We start from the raw sequence: 21,352 nt of genomic DNA on the forward strand, positions 1-21,352 counted from the left end.
CTAGTCGCATACATTACCAATTCTGATTTCTGTCAGAAAAAAAGGACTTTAAGCTCTGTAAATGAAAATCAGTACTTAAAATACAAGAATGGTGAACATGTGTGGTAAGAGCAGTGTGTAGTGAAGCAAATGTAATATTATTGTTTCAGTAGTCCATAAACTTTCTATTCTGATTTAATTTATACTTTTGGTATAGTATAGGTGTCTGCCCCCCACCCCCTCTTTTTCTTCCCTACGTTTCTCACTCACTTCTAATTAAATAGCACTAGCATAGGAAACACTGTGTAGTCAGCCAGACTGCTATGTTACGAATGTTAAAACTTCTGTGTGTAACTTAAATGTCACAAAATTCCGTTGGTCTTAAGGAGCATATATGTATCTGTTTAAGTTTCGATATACTGAAGCATGAAGAGTGGAGATGTGTAAGAAGCAGCCGATCCATGAAACTCAAAAATCAAGAAGTTTCACCAACAGCGTGGTGTAGAAAGTTTAAAGATGTTTGATTTAAAAACTGTAGAAAATATGAAATAATCTGAGTTCAAAAAAGATGCAGTTGCATCCATTTGGAAAGTTAAGAGGCAGTTTTAAATAGTGAACCTTAAGAGTGATGGGATGCCTTTAGGTTAGCTGGCCATTGTACTGGTGCTAGGGAAATAACTCATTTTCTTGGTTGATTTCTGAAGTTGGAAAACAGTTACTTGAAAACTCTAGATTAATAGCACCTTCAATCTTTTGTATTGCGACTTCTTGAAGGTGAAAGTTTCTATTTGTGTTTGTGGAGAAAAGTACTTTGTGGTTAGTGTTACTAGGTTGAGCTGTCACTCTCCAAGCGCACATCTTTTTGATAAGTACAAATGCAAGGGATTGGTATTCTTTTTTTCTATCAAGGTTGGCATGTGAATAGCAACTAATTGTCATTTTTTTAAATGTCACTGGTTTTCAGATGACTAGAATTATTTCACTATCAAAATTATGTCACTATCTGCATAAATATATAAATATCCATTTGTAATACTGTGTGTGTGTATATATATATATGTGTATATATGTGTATATATATATAGGATCAAAAATATTTAACTTAAAAAAAAAAAAGAGAAACCTGCTTATGGAACAAGTTTCTTGCCTCCCTTCAACTCGTGACTGGAAGATAGTTAAAAGAACTCTTGAACTCCCAAAATTAAAGATTAAGATTTCAGAGGAGCTACATTAACACTGAGGAATGTGCCAAAATAATTAGTCAGGGTATTTTTCTTAAGAGGTAATATGCTTGGTGGTTGTTTGGAGGCAGCTCCCTGTAATTTTGAGCTGTTGGAACTGGAGAGACTTTCGAGGGGTGGAACATTTGGTGATTGGTATTCTAATACAGTATGTTAGTTCTTCTGCTATATGCTTTGTATTTTAATTGCAAAAATATAACTTATTTCAAAAGTGCAGATGTGTATTCGCGTAATATTTATGTATCTAAATTAGAAAAAGTAGCTTATTATCCAGACTTTTGTTGGATTTGCTTCTGAGACACAGGCCTGTATTTGGAGAGATGAAGAGTTTCTACCTAGCAGGTTGTGCAGTTCAGTACAAAACAATTCATGCAGTTCTTTTCCCTTAAAAAAAAAAAAAAAAAAAGGTGGGGGGGAGGATTTTTTTTTCTGATAGTGTAGTGAGTTTGTCTTTATAGCTCTTAGATATTTTCATTATCACTTTACTAAGGTTTAAGGTTTTTCACTGTAGTAGTAGTAGTAATAGTTGGAGGACAGTTTGAGCACCTTGTGTCCTGTGTCCTTTTCAGAAGGAGTAGCTCTAAGCAATACCTTCAGCATGTGTGAGGAATTCCTATAAATTAGTATTTGATGCTGGGTTGCACCTTTTCAAGCTGCCTCATAACTGGTGCTCTGTTTAATTAAATAATTTAAAAAGTGACCCTGACTAGTGTAACTTCCTTTTTCTTTTCTTCCATCCTCTGTTATGGTTGTTACTTCATATTGAAAATTTTCAGTGAATGATGCAAAAAATAAGCAGTGAAAATTTGACGTTTCTCAACAACTGATTTTAATTGTTTTAATGAAAATACCTAAAACAATTCAAGATTTTACATGAGCATTTTTATAAATTCCTATTCAGATTCTAGATATCTCTTTATGGACTTGATTTTACTTACTTTTTCCTCCCCCCCAATATTTAGTTTAGTCCAATGGCTAAAGGATCCATGCGGTATATGGTCTCTACTGGCGCTGATGGAACTGTTTGCTTTTGGCAATGGGACATAGATTCCATGAAATTCAAGTACGTAACTGGGTTGTTAATTATCTCTTTCTATGCCATAGTCTTTTTGATTGAAATAATGTTGCCTGATATAAAACAATTTTATATTAGAACAACTGTTTTGAAAATGTCTGTACTTTAGAGGGTGAAAGATTTTGTTTTTAATTCATTAATGATTTTAAAAATAGCGGAACTGCAACAATGGCCGATAAGAGAGATGGTTTCATCTGAAGAACCTTTAGGAGGAGATTATTTTAATTGTGTTTTTAATTATTCTGCCTATGACATGAATCTAGTGCACTGAATGAGATGCAAATATTGTTTAAATAAGATTATGAGGATGTAATCATCGGTGGTTCTCAATGCAAAATTCTCATGACTTTGTGTTTGTGTGCCTTTTATCATACAAATACAGATAAGATGATTCTTCTAATGGAATTGCCTGGTAAATAGAAAATGCTCACATTGGAGAGCAGAAAAACAATGAGAAAAAACCTCCAATGCTTTTAAGTGGCACAATGTGTATGGGTTTTTCTACCTAGTATAGTTCTTACTCTTAAGTAGCTACTTTATATGAGATTCTAGTACACAGTCTCCCAGTTGATTTGACATCCTTTGTGAACAGGAAGTTAGTCTGTTTGCACAGTGTACTGTGCAAGTACTTGTACAAGTTTTAGTGTTCTAAAACTTGTATTTAACTTTCTGCGCTGCAAAATCTTACAAATTTCCAAAGGGTTCTGTAATGTGATATCTGGTATACCTTATGCTCTCTTCCATTGGAATTTTACGATCGGAGGACAGTGGTTGTGTACTTCTGGATATATCGTGGAAGTGGTAAATTATACTGAAAGATGAGGGAAGACATACATTTTCTGCCGTGTCACATTGTCCTTGCTAGGTAGTACCAGCTTACCCAGCATTTTGCAGAAAAAGTTGTCTGTGAGCTTTAAGTATTGTGTGTGTATGTGTACACACTCATTTTGAAAAGCAAACTTTACGTTTGTCATCTCCCATACAAGTTGCACAGATGCTACTGTGTATATTCAAGAAGTAGCAATTATGTCAAATGTGCTAGAAGAAACATACTAGTATGTTTTAAGAGGCTTATAAAAGCTAAGTTTTGCATGGCGTGTCCTGTTTCAAGCAACTTTTTTTTTTTAAGCAATCGGCCACTGAAGTTCACAGAGAAGCCTAGACCGGGGGTTCAGATGCTTTGTTCTTCGTTCAGTGTAGGTGAGTAACGTACAGGTTGGTTAGTGGTTTGTTTTAGCATTGTGGTTTCTCCTTTCTGCTTGAAGAGTTTATAGCTGGCTGATTATGGCAACTTAAAATATGCAGATAACGGTGATGTGTAGTATGTAATTGTATATATGTGAATTGTTATCTTAAGTTTATCATAGGCTAGTGTGGCTTACAGTAAAAGATGGCTAAACTAAATGGTTCAGTTTTCCATTTGCTGCTGGCAGCCTACAGAAATAACAATCACCTCTTGCTCATTTACTTTATAACCCTCTTTACTGACTTTTTATATTTGTTTAAGCCCTTAGTATGATGTTATGCTTTTCCTTAGCATAATGTTTAGGGCTTCCCAAAATCTGTCTCTTAAGACACCACCGTCATCAGAAGTGGCAGCGGTTACCTAGATTAGTTCCTGATTCTATGCCAGGCTGTATACAGGAATAGTCAGAAACATACCTTCTTACTGAATCCATAAATAAATCTATAAATGTGTGTTTTTTTAAGTGATTTTCCTGCCGCAATTGACATTTATGCTACAATAATAGGATCATGGTGACTTGATGTGTTCTGCGTAATTACTCTGGTGCACAATTAATAATATTAAGCGTTTCAGCGTTCTCTTAATTGTGCATTTTTTACATCTTTGTAATATTGAATGCGACTTTGCATTTTTCATATGTCTGAAAGCTTTAGGGAAGGAGGGGAAGAGAATTTCATTCTACCTTTGTATAGCAATGGAAGGCCATAGGAAAATTGATAATCTTCAGGCTTTATTTATAGGTATCTGAGAAATGTTGATGATCTGTTTTAATTTCTTACCTACCAGCATAATTATGTTTGATTTTTAGGTGGTATGTTTTTAGCAACTGGGAGTACAGACCATGTCATCAGAATGTATTATTTTGGCTCTGAAACGCCTGAGAAAATAGCTGAATTGGAAAGTCATGCTGTAAGTAAGACTGTTAACTCCAGTAGCTAGTTGATCAAAGCATTGTTAAAATTGCAAGTTAATGTCACTAATGGGTTTGTAGTTCTTTTAGTGAGTGTTTTTGAGAATTTGTACAGAATTTCAACCAGTAGTCTCAAAATACGAGTTGGCTGTTTTAATGAATGGAAGGATAAAATGTAAAAGTATACTTGATATCATTTTAACCATTCATTAGATTATAGAATTGATTGATATTGATTAAGCCTTATCACTGTATGCAGAGAAGACTTTCAGCTCCAGGAGGTAATCTAAGCAGGGTATGCTATCTACTACTTTTTTTTTTTCCCTCACTGTGATAAAAAAAGAATTTTATATTTAAGGACTGTGTGAGTCAGTGGGAGAAACACATTACTTTGGATTATAATTGGTTTAGAATATTGGAAGTACACATCAAATTTCATTGAAAAAGTAGTTGATTGCCAAATTAATAGTAAACAATTAAATTAGCACTTCATGTTTAGTGGGATGTTGTTTAAAACTTGCATTTTAAATAGTGAATTCTAGTAAGCCTTTGGGATTGGTTCATCCTGCAGTTAAAACTTTTTGAAACTATAAATATATTTTTTTGTCATCTCAGATTTGTCAGAAATGTATTTCCTGTTTAAAAAATCTGATTTCTAACATGCTTAACTTTTTCTCTTACAGGATAAAGTTGACAGCATTCAGTTTTCTAATAGTGGTGATAGGTATGTTGAAAGATACCCAAATGTAAATAAATGGTAGTTTGGGGGCGCGCGGAGTTAAAAATGTATTACTGTTTTCACGTGGAGATTTCCAGCAGGAAAATTCTACTTAGGTAGACACTTGGGCTAATCCAGGAGAATATTGTGAAATTCCAGTTAAATGCTTCAGCTTCCCATTGAACTTTGTTAGATTATATCTTTAAGTGGCTTTTTAGTATATGGAGGGATACTATCACTCTTTGATTAATAATATATGTGTCTTATTAGTGCAACTGTCTTGGGGGGAAAAAAAGGTGTGTGTTTGTGTAAATTGATTTGAAAATCTTAATCCATACTTGAAATGCAGTCATAAGGTACAGCATTCTTTTTACTGGGTCCCTTTTTGTTTTAAAAGCAAGATAGTTTTGACAAGAGCACTAGCTTGTTTGGTTAGGAAGTTAAAATTTTATTCCTTTTAAATATGTTTTTCTACAATTATTCTTGTATTTGGCATACTGTGCCGTGCTGATCCGTCATGCTTGCATGGATTATCTTTGAAAGACGGTGTGAAAAATTAGGAAAATGTGTCTGCTTTTGCTTGATAACACTTTCTATGGAAGGTATTTAGGTTTTTAAATTGTTACTAAAATGAATCTATGAATTTCCATTCTGTTGCCCTGATAGTCAGCAGTCTATGAAAAGGAACCTGAGTCACTGAGTTTTACAGCTTGTTATCTAAAGTCCCTCTTCTTGGTCTCTTCTATGCACTACTGTGGGTGGGAACCTCTCAAGCTGTACTAACCTGAACTGTTCCTGATGTTACATGTGAATTATTAGTACCTGATAGTCTCAGAATGAGTTGCTTAAAAACCTTAGTTAAAATACTGTAATTGAAAAACAGTTGATAATAGTTTTTGTAAAATGAGCTTAAGTAAGTTTGGAGCTTGCTTCTCTGATAGTCCTGTTGACAACTGTTGTGCTTCAGCTCATAAAATTTCCCTTTTTACTTCTGGAAAGAAGATTAACCAGAGGAAGCTGTAAAGATTCTTCTCAAACACAGATTGAAGATTTTGTCTTTATCAGTCTTTCATTGTAATGCTCTAAATTTTGTGCTTATGACTCTGTGATTCTGAAAAGAATACTTTAAAATAGAAGTTCTTTAGAAGGGCTGATGATTTTTTTTGTTTTTAAATTTGTTCAAGGTTTATAAGTGGCAGCAGAGATGGAACAGCTCGAATCTGGCGTTTTGAACAAGCGGAATGGAGGAGTATTTTGTTGGATATGGCTGATCGATTACCAGGGTAGATAAAGTGTTGTCATTTTATCTGTTGCATGAAGTTGGAAAGTTTGAAAAAGCCGTCATACACATTGTCTTACAATGAGTCTTTGCAATATTATGATTAAGTGGTGTAATCTTTAGGGGAGGATTAATGATTTTCCAATGATAATAACAGCTTCTTAGATTTTTGTTTGCACTTGAATAAACACATCAATAATATTTAGCTTTCAAATGTAGATTTTGCCAAACTAACCACATGAACTTTTTATTTGATAAAGACAGATAATGTAAAACACAGCAACTCTTTTCTCTCAGGGCTTTTTGTAATATGGTAGGTGCAACTATTTTGGGTTAGCAAAGGTGAGGTAAATACTAAGCTCTTTCCAGGAGAGAGGATGACAAGTGATCAGTGGATTTCATCAAGAACTGATCCTGCAAACTATTTTTATTAGCATACTTTTGAAGTGTTCAAAAGAAACAATGAAATATGCTAGTGGCAGAAAGCATAAGCAGCATCATTAGAGATGAAGAACAGGATTTTATATGTCAATGAATAAACCTGCATGCCGAGTGAGATTCAGTACTACAGAATGCCAGGTCACTTTTTGGAGACTTTTAGGTAGAAACTTTATGAATTTGGAATGGATTAGATACAGAACTCAAACTTAGTTGTACTAGTTTATCAGAGGATCATTACAAGCTATCGGTGTGGTACAGCTATGAAAAACACAAGAAGAAATTTAAATATCTCTTTGAGGTAATATGTACCATCATAGTAGTGTATACAGCAGCAGGTTTCGTTGTAGAACAGAGTACTAGCTGACATGGTAAATAGTGTTACACGAAAACACCTAAAAGCCTGGTTCTTTCAGTCGACTGGAATGATGAAAGGAAGTGATATAGTATCCTACTATATATACCCTATAAATTTTTGGGATAGAAACAAGAGGAAATGGATTAAGGTTGATACAAAATATTGTCATAGTATTAATGCATTTATTTTGAGACTCACTTGGATTTCTCACTTAAAATGATATTATTGCTCCAAGTTTCTCAAACTTGTCAGGATAAGACTTGTTGAAGTTTCAACTTTCCTAAAGCCTTTGCTATTGATATTCTTCAAAATAAAAATATAAATTTTATGGGCTTTTATGTAGAGAACCAATTTTAGAAAACTTGAATATTCTGTTGCAGAATTGCTTACATAAGTATTAATTCTGTGATGGCATCATTATTCCCTTAGTATTTTTGTTGAATTATGTTTTTTCTCTAAACTAGACCATTTTCAAAAATTGTAAATATAAATTGTTCAACCCAAGAAGTACAGGCCTTTTTATTCAAAGATTGCAATTAATGGGCAAAAAAAAATCCAGTAAAAAAAAAAAATTGTCCCTTCCCTTATTCTTAGCTCTGGAAAACGGGTTATTCTGTATTTTGAGATTGAAATGGGCTAATTCAAAATATTTCATAACTGCACAACTCTTTTAAAGTAGTGATTCATCTTCAGAAGAAGACAAATTTATGAAGCCTAAAGTAACCATGATAGCTTGGAACCAGAACGATAACTACGTTGTTACGGCTGTGAATAATCATCTTCTCAAAGTGTGGAATTCCAGTACAGGGCAGTTGCTGCATGACTTGGTGGTATGTAATTTTGCATGTTTTTTTGGAATAGTTAGTCGTCTTTGAGTTGGTGACGTGCACATGATGAGTTGATCATAATGAAAGCTCTACGAGGGTAGTAAAGCAAGTGTAGATTTTTGTTTTGTTTTAAAACCCAAACTGCTTGCTTTTTCTTTCTTTTTTTTTTCTCCTTTTAATAAACTTACCCTAACTGCTGTGTTGAACCTGCTTCTCCTGCAAAATAAACAAATGTTTCAGATTGCTGTAAAATAATAACATACTCATCAATTTAGAATTGACTTTTTGGGGGGGGGGAAGAGGTGTGTGTCCGTGTCCAAATTCCACATTTTTAAATCTGTTGGTTGCCTTGTTTGAATCTAGGAAGCGATTAAATTTAGAATGATGTGGTCTTCCTAGCTGCCTGGTTTTCCATCCTACTTGTTCTGTGGCATTCTGATTATAAGGGTAGCAATCCAGATAAAGATAAATATGCTGTGGAAAGCTGTGGCATTTCTGGAAGTCTTCAGTGGAGTGTTTTTTAAAGGCAGCTTAGAGGGAGTTCATTTTCCAAAAGTGTTGAGAGCGAGGAGGGGATGGCACAGCAAGTGCTTTAGGAGTCAAGTGTCAGTGTCCTGCTAATTTGAATTTCTCCTCTGTTTGCATGTGACTTGCAACTTTGAATTTTAGGGGCATGCAGATGAAGTATTTGTCTTGGAGACCCATCCTTTTGATTCCAGGATTATGTTGTCTGCGGGTCATGATGGCAACATCTTTATATGGGATATTACAAAAGGCACAAAAACGAAGCATTATTTTAACATGGTAAGACTTGTGTTTGTGTGTGTTTTGTTGTTGTAATGCTTCACTCCCCCGTGCCCCCCCAGATCAGCAGTATGTCCACATGCTACTCTAAATTTTTATAATATTACTGTGTTACCAAGTGTGTCTTTCCCGCAACCCTGTTTTTTAAACCTGAAAAATTCATCTAAACCAGCAAAAGCCATGAATGAGTTCAGTTTCTCTTGAGATTTTACCTTTAAATTCCTCGTTTATAGCAACTGCAAGTGTAGCTTAACCATGTGTCAGTTATACAGCTTAGTGCTACAGTGAAGTGAGATTCTGCTTCCCTGGTCTACTCCAAGCTGCTGCTTTCATAGTCTGCCTCACTGGACCCTTTAGTGAGCTGCATCAGTTCCCTAGTCTAATGGAAGAGTGTTCCCCCACCCTTCCACTGCTAGTTTTTTCCTGTCTAGAGAGTAACTCTTGCTGCTGTTGCATTATTGTTTGCTCAAAAAAAGTCTGAAAAAGTCGTCTTGAGTTTCTTTCCTTCAATCTAGATTGAAGGCCAAGGACACGGTGCTGTTTTTGACTGTAAATTTTCACCAGATGGGCAGCATTTTGCATGCACAGATTCTCACGGGCATCTATTGATATTTGGTTTTGGCTGTAGCCGGCCTTATGAAAAGGTAAGCTAAATTTCTGTTAGAACTATTAATGTTTCTAAGTGAAGATGTTAGATTAATTCATTTTGTTCCTTTAATATGGTATATGAAAAACTTTTCCTCTGGGGAGAGGATCTAAATAAAGCTGACTTGTTGATGTTTTTGAGTTCTTTTATATTCATGGTTATGGCATGGCAAGAAAGTGTCATAAAATTCCCCCGAGAATAGCTTGCAAGAACTTTTTTCTGACGCATTTTCATCCTCAGCAGCTAATGTGCATGTTAATTGTTTAACCTTGTGATAAGTGACCTAATTCTTAGAGGTTCCCCCTTCTACTAGCTTAGCATAAACTGCTTTGTTTTGCATTTTAGTAACACATTAATGTTATCTGTACTAATTCATGCAAACATTAAAGCTTTAAGTTTCTAAATACATCTTCTAAAAATCTTTTCAGTGCATCAAAACTGCTTCTATTCCTAATTTCTCAAAATAAGTTAATGTTTTAAGACTCAAATTTATCATGAAGTTCATTACTCTGTTATCTAATTTTTTTATGTACCATTCTGTGTTTCCTTTCTGTTTAGATAAATATATTTACATGCATTTTCTTGAACTAGCTGTCAAAAGTAAAATTCTGATAATCTATGTTATTCTTTGCTAGTCTTTTTTGTTTGGGGTGTGTGTGTATGTATTGTCTTTTTCCTTACTAGATTCTCAGCTGAAACTGTAATTCATTCTCTTCATTTTGCTTCTTGTTGCCAGGAGCAAAGATTGAGTATGATCTAATACTTGTGTAATGCTGTTTTTCTTTAGTGGCATGCATTTAACAAATTGTTTCAGTTGCAGGAAGATTTATTTCTGATGAACATTACCTAATTAAGCAAGAAATCAACCTTGAGAATTTAGATTGAACTTTAGACATTGGTTTCCTTGCATGGAAACCAGGCAAACTTGCTAACTGCGTGGAGAGAAATAAGAGTGGGATGTAAAATATTCTAATTAATTTTAAGTGTAGAATAGTGATTCTCTGTTTAAGTTGCCTCAGTTTATTGTTTTTGAAAAACATTTGTAGGCTGATAAAAGGTCTCTAAGAAGAGTATTCCAGCACACCTGCAGGTTTAGAGTTGTTATGCATGTTTTTGTTTTCCCCTCAATGAGAGCTTAACTTTTCCCTTTTAAGGTAAAAGATATGTAAATGGGTGTAACCTTTTCTTTCATATTCTTCAGCATATTCTTTTTTTTTTTTTTTCAAATTGACAACATACAAGCTTCATTTCTTTCTAGATTCCTGATCAGATGTTCTTCCACACTGACTATCGACCACTTATTCGAGACTCTAACAATTATGTCCTAGATGAGCAGACTCAACAGGCTCCTCATCTCATGCCCCCCCCCTTCTTAGTAGACGTGGATGGAAACCCTCATCCAACAAAATATCAGAGATTGGTGCCAGGAAGAGAAAACTGTGCAGATGAACACTTGATACCTCAGCTTGGATATGTAGCAACAAGTAAGAATAGTATCACTCAAAAGACCTACGTAAAGAAGTTAGAATTACTGTGGTAATTCTGAATGGGAAGAGAGTAGATGCGACATAGCTGATTTAAAAATGCTATTGTTTTCTTGTATGCTTACAACTGTAATCTATGTCCACTAAAATTGCTGAATGGTCAAACAGTAAATATTACTTAATTGAGCAGTACATACAGAAAAGTGTGATTCAAATGGGGTGCCTTAGTTCTTGCACGTGTGTGGGGTTTTTTTTTTTTCTCTCTCTCTCTCCTGCTGGAGCTGCTATGGAGATACTATGATTTTTAGACTCCTGTGTCTCATAAGTAATGAGGAGTTTCAGTAATTTTCAGAATTATTCTATTCTTTTAATTTTCAAACTCATTTCCATGTGATGAGATTGAGATTAAATCGTTTCCTGTAATCAGTTAGTTAATTTGAACCTGTTCATTTTATTTGTGATTCTTATTACATTTGCAAGGTGATGGAGAAGTGGTTGAACAAGTTATAGGCCAACAAACAATTGATCAGGATGAACAAGGCATGGAGCCTAGTATTCTTGATGGCATGATTAGACAACTGCAGCAACAACAAGACCAAAGAATTGGAGCTGATCAAGAAACTGCCTCAAGTAGTCTACAAAATGGAGAAGGAACCCCTAGAAGAGGTTAGAACTTCCTATTAAATGCTTCCATGTTTATTTTATCTTGATTTTTGTTTATTTCTTGTCATATGGCATGAAATATTTCAAACAGGTTTTAACTTGTTGAACGCTATTTTGGACACTAAAATGCCCTTAAAATAGAAATATCTGATTAAGATTATTTTTTTCTTAGTTGAAACACTGCTACTCCTGTGATTAAATTGTAAAACAAGCTCCTTCCTCCTTTCTTTCAAAAAGCCTTAATTGAATTTATTTTAGATTGCTACATATATAAGAGTAAATGTGTGTTATTCAAAAATCAATATGGTTTTTATAAGTTCTATTTCTCTGGAGTCAGACAAAAAAACTCCACAAAACCGTTGTTCAGACTAGAGTCCAAGTTCCCTTAGAGATTTCGATGAAACGCTCGTCCTCTATGTCTCTTTGCAGTTTAGATTATATAAACACAACCTCTGACAAATGCTTTTATAGCCTGTTTAGCTTCAGAACTACCTGAAAAAAATTGAGGAGCACCCTTGGTACTATACTTTCATGTATAGGTAACTTTCATATTATGGTAGCAATTAAAATAACCATTTACAAACCATTTCTGTAATCCCAGTCTGTTTTTTACAAGACAGATCATTTCCCGAATGCGGTAACTGGACACATGTTTATCAACATGTAGGTAAAATATGGGATATCGCTACTTTTTTACCTCTCATAAGAATAGACAAAATTCCTCTTCTCTGTAGCCTATTAAAAAAAAAAAGAAAATGTGTATTTTAGCTTTTAGAAGACCAAGTTTAGACATCCAGTCTCCTCCGAATATTGGTCTGCGGCGCAGTGGTCAAGTTGAAGGAGTGCGTCAGATGCATCAGAACGCTCCGCGAAGTCAGATGGCTACTGAGCGAGACCTTCAGGCTTGGAGGCGAAGAGTCGTCGTCCCAGAAATACCACCAACCTTGCTAAGGTGTGTAACCAGGACAATACTAAGGAACGTACCTTAGTATTATTTTTAAACCTTGTCTTATTACACTTGAATTAAAATAGATACATGTTACGAATGGAAAAACAAGTTATGTGCAGCTGTTCTTAAAACTTAATTGAAAAGTCTCTTCAAGAAACACAAATGGAATGTCAGTTTAACAGAGAGCTATTCTCACATATTTCAATATTTTTAGTTACTTTGAGAGCTTATTTCCCTGGATTCTTTCTTACCCCAGAATACAGTGGTATATGTTAAATTCATTTACATAAGTTCAGAAAGATTGTGCTTTTGTGGGACTTTGTAGTGAGCTACTTGTGATTTGTTATGACCAAGAAACATTGAGTATTTGGTAAGTTGAAGCCAGGAATGTGCTATGGATTTAAGAACAGCAGAGGTGCTTCAGTGCAGAAGCAACCAGCCTCTTCAAATGTATTGTCACTAGACACCTGCTGAAAGGAGAAGCAAGATGCACAGGTAAATATTTCCTTACGATGAAACAGCCATATGTGTTGCCGCATTTATGAAAAAGTTTTTACACCGTTTTCCCAGTGTTGAATTTTTTGAGGTAGAATGGTTACAAAAGGAAAAATAGGATTTTAAAATGTGATTGAAAAAGTTGCTTATGTCCTGGTGTTTGCCTATCTTTGAGGAAAGTCTTTTCTTTTAATATCCAGCTTCTTCAATCTACCTGGAAATGAGCAGTCTTCTTGGAAATTAACTTTCAGAATATTTTATAAAGAGCTTTTAAAAAGAACAGGCCTGTTCAACAATGTAGTTGAATTTAAGCATCTTTTCATAATTTGTTTGTAGGAAACAGGAGGAATATCGAATTGCAAAAGGAGAAGAGGAGAGAGATCTTTATGCAATGGAGAAGAAAAGAAAGTCATTCCAGTTATCAGAAAAGGTAGGCAGAAACTTTTACAAATCTGTAAATTCTTCTCCCTGTGATATGAACAAATCATGTTTGTAAGAATCGTCACATTTCTCTGAGGATGATAGTATCTTCAGAGGTTCTTGCTGGTTGTATTTCTACTTCTTAGAGCAGGACAAGGCTTATTCTTTTTTTAAAATTTTTATTTATTTATGTTTCCTGATTTTCTTTCAGGGAGTCTAGGCTCCTTCCATCTAAGATTCTTGGTAGAACAGGTGAAGGCAGAGTTAGTTTCAGGCCTTTCTGGCCTGAGATAATGACGTGACTCATTGTATCTTGCAGCGCAAAACAACTCAGTGCAAAAACTACACTGGATGATACCCTTAACTAGGAAGAGTCAAGGACTTCTGGGCCTCTCAGAATTACATTTGTGGGCAGTTTAATATCTTGTTTTTTTTTTTTTTTAATATATTTATCAGGTAATTTGAATCTACCTGTCATTAATAGTAGTGTGTGTGAAGAGTGGGGTTATATTTATTTATTTATATTTTTAGAATGATGTTAAGTCATAAATTAGAAAAATACATTTTAAGCTAATGGCTTAAAGCAAAATTATTCCTTGTGGAAAGGGACTATACAATAAGGCCATTTCAGTTCAGTTCCCCTCTACAAAGGGAAGTTTGCTATGCGTGTATTCTTTTGTAACCTCTTACTTTTTGCTTTTTCTATAAATTAGAGTGACTCTGAGTCTTCATTAATACAATCTAAGCGTAGGCTGCATAGACGCAAATACCCAAATTACCGAACACGGAATAACGTTGAGCAACTTGATTCATCTGATGATGAAAGAGATGACTGCTTTGGCTTGATAGAGCAAGTAAGTTCTCTCTGAATTCTGTGCTTAAAACTCAAGTTCTTGGAAAAAGTAAAACATCCTAAAATGTACCTTTTTCTCTCAAAAATTCCTATCAGAGAAAGTATTTCTCTAAGGTTGTTACGAGTGTAAATGAGTCTCTTCTCAGAACTAGTTATTAGTAGCTTTCAGAATTGTATCAAATCTTCCCAGTCACTTTAGCAATAGTTAAACAATAATCTAAGGCAAAAATCCAATGTACAACTTTCAAGTTAGTTTAAATGGAAATTTGAATTTTAGATGCCTTTTTTTATTGTTGTCCTTCGTAAAACACTTCAAAATCTTCACCTACACCTGAAAATCTGGAAAATGTGAGAATACTTGATAAAGACCTTTTGCCTGCTTTGGTGTCAGACGCTGTAATAGACACGTGTGATAGGACTGCCTTGGACTTGTGCTGCTCTTACTTGAGCACAAAGGAAGAGTGGGTCAAATGGAGAGGAGGGAAGGAGGGGGAGAGTTGAGAGGTTGCCATGTATTCAGGAAGAGGGCTTTTGTCAGTCAGACCTGTCTTTTATTCAGTACTCTCCATTCTTATTTATCAAAGTAAAGTGGGAGAGTCAATAGCTGAGAAGATAATTTTGTAAGACAGTTGAAGAATGATATTCTTTGGAGCTGGACTTTTACCTTCTAGTCTCTTAAAGGATTTTTTTTTAAGTTACTTAGAGGTGTGGGTTTGTTTATTTTTGAGAATACGGTGAAGGGGAGTTGTGAGGAAACTTTTGGCACCCGACAGAAATTCAAAGCACTTAAGTAGCAGCTAAGCTATGCACAGCTTTGAACTTAAATACATGCTTGAAAATGCCCAATTACTGTTGGGTCAATCAGATGATGCTAAAATCAGAAAAAAATCCATACATATTACTTGTATAAATAGTAAATGAAAATAAAGAATTTTCAGAAATACCAGTTCTGTAACAGATTATGCCATATTATGTGCACATGGAAAATGTGATAAGCTTCTCTAAATGTTCCTCTTAACTTTTAAATATTTCCTTTACATTTTAGTGAGCTAGGTTTTATTGTATGTTTTCTGTGTCTTAATTGGATCATCATAAGTCTGTAAATCAAAGCAATCAAAATCACCAGTAAGTTTTTTCTGGCAAAAAAAAAAAAAAAAAAACAGCATTGCCATGTGGTAGGGCAGGGACTGTTGCTTTCTTGGATGAGTAGTTGACAGTTGGATCTTATACTTAGCTCATTAGGTGTAGGTGGATGGATAGAGGTTAAGGACTAATAATGCACTCTTAAAGTTAATACCAGACAAGGTGAAAATCTTGTTTTGTTTGTTTTAACCAGGCAAGGCAAATATTTTCCTAACTTGTAATATGCAGGCATGAAAAAATAATGTTTTATATTTAAAGATGGTTAAAACATATATGACAAACTTAAGAGTTGATACGAAATTATACTTTTTCAACTCAGGAAGCTGAAGAAAGTGAAGGCTCTGGCTCATCTGATGAAGAGGAAGAATGGAGAAGTGACAAAAAAAGCAACAGTAACAGTTCTAGGTAAGGAAGAAAAGGCATCTGTTATCATCATGATTTTTGCTTGAATTTTGGTAAATGAAAAGTGTGAAGTTCTAGCATGAATTCATAAGTAATAATGCATGATTATATGAAAAAAACATACTATTATATTGCTTCGTTGTAGTGTTCCTTTTCACCTTTCACAAAAATGTTGCTGTTTTGATGAAGCTTCAAGTGTGTGTGTGTGTATTTAATGATAGGTGGCAAGGAGAAAGAAGATAGAATTTTTTGATATGTTTTATTGATATATATTTTTTTTCCTGAGGAACCCAGCAACAATCAGTTGTTTGATCTTACAAAAATGATTCAGTCTTAAGCAAAAAAAATCATAATTTTGGTGAATAGTATTGTCTTTTTATTTAGAACTAAATTTGTGGTTAAATTTTTATATTTTTTCAATACAGGTTTCTAGATTTTTTTTCCTAAACTCTGCATAGTAGAATTAATAAATACTATTAAGTATAAGCAAAAGTGTGCCTGTGTGTAGCTGTCTTTAAAAACTTTATTTAAGTGTTATTTATTTAAGCATGCTCTTTAAGGAGGATGCCTCATTGGTCCAAAAATTTGTTGGTATATGTTTTCTTCAGTAAAATTGGTGACTTCAAAATCTACCAGGCCTGACTTTTCTGGGGAAATAAAAAAGTGCTTTGCATTATGTGTGTGTGTGTGTGTGTGTGTGTTGGTTTTTTTTTTTTTTTTTGTTTCCAACCCCTCCCCCGAGCAATAATCTGTGAATATTTGCCTAAGATAACTTATCATTCTGAGATATTCAAAATGTCCACTTGATTCCATGGTTGTATTTTCCTTTTCTGCCTGTTTTCCCCTGCCCCGTGGACAGTGATTCTTCAAGTAGGTACTCTGACTGGATCGCTGATGCAGGGATTAATCTACAGCCTCCTGTACGGACTTCTCGAAGGAAAGCTATCAGATATTGCAGTACTTCAGAAGATGAAGTATCAGCAGAGAAATCATCTCCTCCAAAGAGAAGAAGAAGAAAAAGAAGAAAAAAGCCCAAACCAAAAAAACAGGAGGAGGTATTATACATTTGGTTCCTTCTACTCGCTTACTGTTAAATAGGGTTCTGACCTCTCGTAGGGTTCAGACCTCTTTCCAATGGCTTTTGCCTTTTATTGGGTGAGGATGTTGCTGTCTCTAATAATAGCTGTCATAAAATAAACCTCAGGTTTCAGCTTCTCCAGAATTCCCATGTGCTGTTGTCTTTTGATTCAACAGTCAACAGATTCTGCTTTTACATAAATGTGATATTCTTGCTCTTTTCTGCTCTCTTGGTAGCTATTAGTATACACAAATATTTTTAACTTAGTGTAGATAATAGCTCTGGTGTTTTTTACAGCTATGTAGTAGTATTCATAGAGAAATCTTACACACAATATTTAATACCATCTCTACAGAGCTTTGAAAGTACCAAACTATCCAAATATAGGACTTGGAAGTTTAGCACTTTTCAAGTACCTCTCATAAAGCTCAGCATGGTTCATCACTTGGCAGCATGTTCAAAGCAACAGCAAATCTTAGTATGAATTGTTTTTGAGACTCAGGTTTTTTTTCAGGCTTCACATACAGTGTGCCTTCATTTAGTTTGAGAAGATTTCAAAACTTCTCAAAATAGAGAGTAATCAAAAGATATGTAGTGAATTGTTTGGAAGGATCTGCTCTAGAAGCTGTCTCCCATTTTGAAATAAAAGGGGTGAAAAGCTGTTGGACCTAGTCTGGTTTTAAACATTCTTTCCTGAAGATCTGTGGAATGTAATCAGTGTGTTTTATAATGTCCATTGATAGCTGGGTTGAAATTTCTTAAGTCCTTTAGTAGAATAAAGAAAAATATCCTTGACTGTCTTCTAACTTTAGACAAAAAAATGTTTTGAGCGCATTGATAACTTTTGTATGCCATTTCATCCACTCCAGATATTTCATAAAACAATAGTTTTGAAATTGTCTTTGCACGGATATTTACTGAAGAAGTACTTGGATTATTTGACTGTTACCTATGATATTATGTTAATATTGCTTCAAAAGTTTAGTGTTGTCTCTCTTTAAAGGTGCTCTTGATGAGCAGGATTAACTTGTCTGCCTACAGAATGGACTGACATGAGGATAAATGTTGTCAAATTACTTAGTTTCTGAATGTGCATAATGACTATGCAATATCTTTCATAGTTTTTCATCTTCAAATAACTTCTTGCAGCTTGTTAGATTTTTAGTTAGTCACTGAGGATACTGTCTAAATTGTAACTCATGGTTCTAGGGATCTGCATAATAGTTGCCTTGCTTACTCAGATGTTCATGCAGAACAAGAATACTTCATGTGGGTACTACAAATGTACTTAGAACCAAAGCAAAGTCTTAAAAGAATTTTGGTAATAGGTTTTGGAAATGTACGTTAGTACACGGCTTAAACTTGTCTGGTCAATTAAAACTGAAAATTGTTTTGATGTCATGCCAAGAGAATGTCTCATATCTGTTTTTACTGTTTATTAAATATGAAGGCTGATGCTCCAACACAGCCAGCCGACTCGGATTTGTCCTATGATTGGCATCCTCCTGTTTGGATCACAGACACAGCTCTTAGACGATCTCCATTTGTACCTCAGATGGGCGATGAGGTAAAAAAAAAAAAAAAAAATCTATAAAAGCTTGTTACTTGTACATTAGCATAGTTGTTAAATACAGAAAAAACACATTTTTTTTTGTTTTGCCTTTAAAGGTAATATATTTTCGACAAGGTCACGAGGCTTACATTGAAGCAGTTCGAAGAAATAACATTTATGAGCTGAATCCACACAAGGAGCCATGGAGAAAAGTAGTCCTTAGGGTAAGACTATCTTGAAGGTTTGCAAATAACATTCAGGTACCTGTGGGAAGCCTGAATGCAAATACTGTCTTAAAATTGCTGAGATGAAAGGCTGTCTTCTATTGAAATATTGCCTACAGTTTTTTACATATATCTGACTTTTTGGATGTGCATGCAATGTGAAATTAAGAGTTTTGCATAACGCAGGAGAGAATGCATTCATGAAATTCTTCATTTTTACCTGTAGGATCAGGAGCTGGTAAAAATTGTTGGAATTAGATATGAAGTTGGTCCTCCCACGCTGTGTTGCCTCAAGCTTGCTTTTATAGATCATGCCACTGGAAAACATACAGACAAATCATTTTCCATCAAGTATGTCCATCTTTATTTTCCTGAAAACGTATTCGGAAATACAACCCTTTATAAGCTTCTCCTAAAGCCTTGAAGTTGCATGTATAAAAGCAATTTCTCTATCTAGATACCACGATATGCCGGATGTTATCGACTTCCTTATACTGCGTCAGTTCTACGATGAAGCACGGCAAAGAAACTGGCAAGCTTGTAAGTCAGTTTTCTAAGTATTTGACCAAAGAATTTTGAAATAAAAAGGGTGGTTGAAACTACTCATGGCGCTGTTGGAAATTTTGGGTGGATTTCCGTAGATTCAAGATGAAGCCTTTGAAATATGTTGCAATTCTATTATTTTCTTGTTTTATAGTTGAAGTTAGCAAGCATATTTAGATTTTTAGCTTTTGCAATTTTATCTTGTTTCTTCAGAGGGCTTCTTGGTTTGTTTTTGCGTCGTAGGTCATTTTATCGTAGGTTGTCTTATTTTATTGAATTACTAATTTTAGAACTTTAAAATAGGCTGATCATAAACATCTATAGTTACACAGCTTTTATTAGTAAAATATGACGGGCTTTTTTTTTTTTTTTTTTTTCCCTGTAGCTGACAGGTTCCGCTCCATTATTGATGATGCCTGGTGGTTTGGGACAGTGTTGGGCCAAGAACCATACCAGCCTCAATATCCAGATAGCCACTTCCAGTGTTACAGCGTTAAGTAAGTATAAAAGGATTTTATGCTTTTAAAATCACTGATGCGGTTAAAATCATCTATGTGGATTGTCTCTTATACAGCTAGACTGTTGAGATAAGAATTCTCAAGTTGTTTTAAGTGATTTTATTGGTTGTAACATTACTTTGCTTTAAGTCACTGATTGAGCATGAAGTGAATATGTTATATTTTAAGGCAAATTTTTAATAAGTGGTGATGTAGTAAAACAAGTCACTGAATCTTTGCAAAACTGTGAATTGTTTTCTGTAATGACCATTGGTGAACTGCTTTTGTGATGCATGCATGCATCATGATGCAATGCATTACACACACAGCATGGTTACTATAAGCAATTGCCAGTGGATGTAAATTACTCACGATGACTAGTTTTGGTTGGGGCACGCTGAATCTCCTCTGTTTTGTTGAGCTAGGTGATCCTTTTTGTGCTTAAGTTGTACAATCCTGTCTTTCATGTCTTCTGTGGGAGCAAGTATACCTATAACATGGTTGTGTACTTAATTGTACACAACAATTAAGACTCACTTGACTTTTGGACCTTGTTATCCCTTCATGCTGGATATATGAAGGTAAAGGCAGAACTTCAGTCTCTTAATGGCCTGATATACTGGTCTGCCAGATTCTGTTGCGTATGTCCTGCCTGTGGTTTCACCTTCTCATTTCCAACTGGGGTGGTGTTTAGCTGGATAATGGTTTTAGTCCTGTGTTACTGGTGAGAGACCAGTATCTCTGACAAGTCTACCTGTCAAATCCCAGTTGTTCTGCCTAGATGAAGGCATATGGGACAGATGGTCAATTCACTGTGCAGTGGAGGGCGTTAGAGTAGAAAAAAAGAACTGCTTAAACCAGAAAGGCCAGGAACGTTGAAGCCTAACTGGCAAAGGAGGGTTGGACCCATGCTCCTTGATCCGAGGCATGTTACCAACGCATGTCCTGTTACTGTTCTGCCCTGTGTGGCATTAGCACTGCTCTCGTGCACCTTCTTTCATATGGACAAAGATCCTTCACGCAAAGGGAAGAAGGTTAAACAAAGATAACTCTGGACCTCTATCGTCAGAATCCGGCTATTCTCCCTGTCCATGTCGTCTGGGGTGGCTCTGGTGTCCTTGGATCCCCTCGCAAAAGAGGGACCACAAGGAGGCTAACCTTGCTTACGGTGCACACTGCATGCTTTGGACTGCAGTTCCTGCCTAGTATCTCTTCCATTGTTATGTAAAATAATACATCAAGTAAACATCCACGGAGTCTGGATGTTGCTATCAAAATAATATTAGAATTATATCTTATTTCAGAGCACTTAATTTATATTTGTTAAATAACTCAAATCGTTTTGTGTGTTGCTGTACATAACGTATTATCTGTATGTTATACCTTTCATGTGTTTCTATATATTAACACTGTTACTCCTTAAAGTAAGTGTAAATGGAGTTTTTAGTTTCTTTCAGAAATCACTTTTTTGGTAAATGGGAAAGAGATTGTAACTTATTTTCCTACACTCCCTTATCTATGAGCGCTA

General features: G+C 35.0%; 1 protein-coding gene across 2 annotated transcripts in view; it reads left to right on the forward strand.

Annotated features, from left to right (window-relative positions):
- Nucleotides 1-21,352, forward strand: part of BRWD1 (bromodomain and WD repeat domain containing 1) — a 51,492-nt gene that overhangs the window by 6,994 nt on the left and 23,146 nt on the right. The window contains exons 9-28 of one of the 2 annotated variants that reach the window (XM_088539354.1): nucleotides 2,183-2,283; nucleotides 3,425-3,495; nucleotides 4,350-4,450; nucleotides 5,135-5,175; nucleotides 6,354-6,452; nucleotides 7,921-8,074; nucleotides 8,741-8,875; nucleotides 9,391-9,519; nucleotides 10,780-11,005; nucleotides 11,486-11,671; nucleotides 12,437-12,620; nucleotides 13,449-13,542; nucleotides 14,246-14,386; nucleotides 15,848-15,933; nucleotides 16,790-16,985; nucleotides 18,459-18,575; nucleotides 18,677-18,784; nucleotides 19,011-19,135; nucleotides 19,242-19,324; nucleotides 19,713-19,824. In XM_088539354.1, coding sequence (XP_088395480.1) covers nucleotides 2,183-2,283; nucleotides 3,425-3,495; nucleotides 4,350-4,450; nucleotides 5,135-5,175; nucleotides 6,354-6,452; nucleotides 7,921-8,074; nucleotides 8,741-8,875; nucleotides 9,391-9,519; nucleotides 10,780-11,005; nucleotides 11,486-11,671; nucleotides 12,437-12,620; nucleotides 13,449-13,542; nucleotides 14,246-14,386; nucleotides 15,848-15,933; nucleotides 16,790-16,985; nucleotides 18,459-18,575; nucleotides 18,677-18,784; nucleotides 19,011-19,135; nucleotides 19,242-19,324; nucleotides 19,713-19,824 — 2,489 coding nt within the window. The remainder of the gene's footprint in view (nucleotides 1-2,182; nucleotides 2,284-3,424; nucleotides 3,496-4,349; nucleotides 4,451-5,134; nucleotides 5,176-6,353; nucleotides 6,453-7,920; nucleotides 8,075-8,740; nucleotides 8,876-9,390; nucleotides 9,520-10,779; nucleotides 11,006-11,485; nucleotides 11,672-12,436; nucleotides 12,621-13,448; nucleotides 13,543-14,245; nucleotides 14,387-15,847; nucleotides 15,934-16,789; nucleotides 16,986-18,458; nucleotides 18,576-18,676; nucleotides 18,785-19,010; nucleotides 19,136-19,241; nucleotides 19,325-19,712; nucleotides 19,825-21,352) is intronic. The other variant, XM_088539355.1, reaches the window with a different exon arrangement.

The sequence above is a fragment of the Tinamus guttatus genome, unplaced genomic scaffold (genome assembly GCF_059628265.1).
Source record: "Tinamus guttatus ecotype Peru unplaced genomic scaffold, ASM5962826v1 Tinamus_guttatus_pri_ptg001602l, whole genome shotgun sequence".
NCBI lineage: Eukaryota > Metazoa > Chordata > Aves > Tinamiformes > Tinamidae > Tinamus > Tinamus guttatus.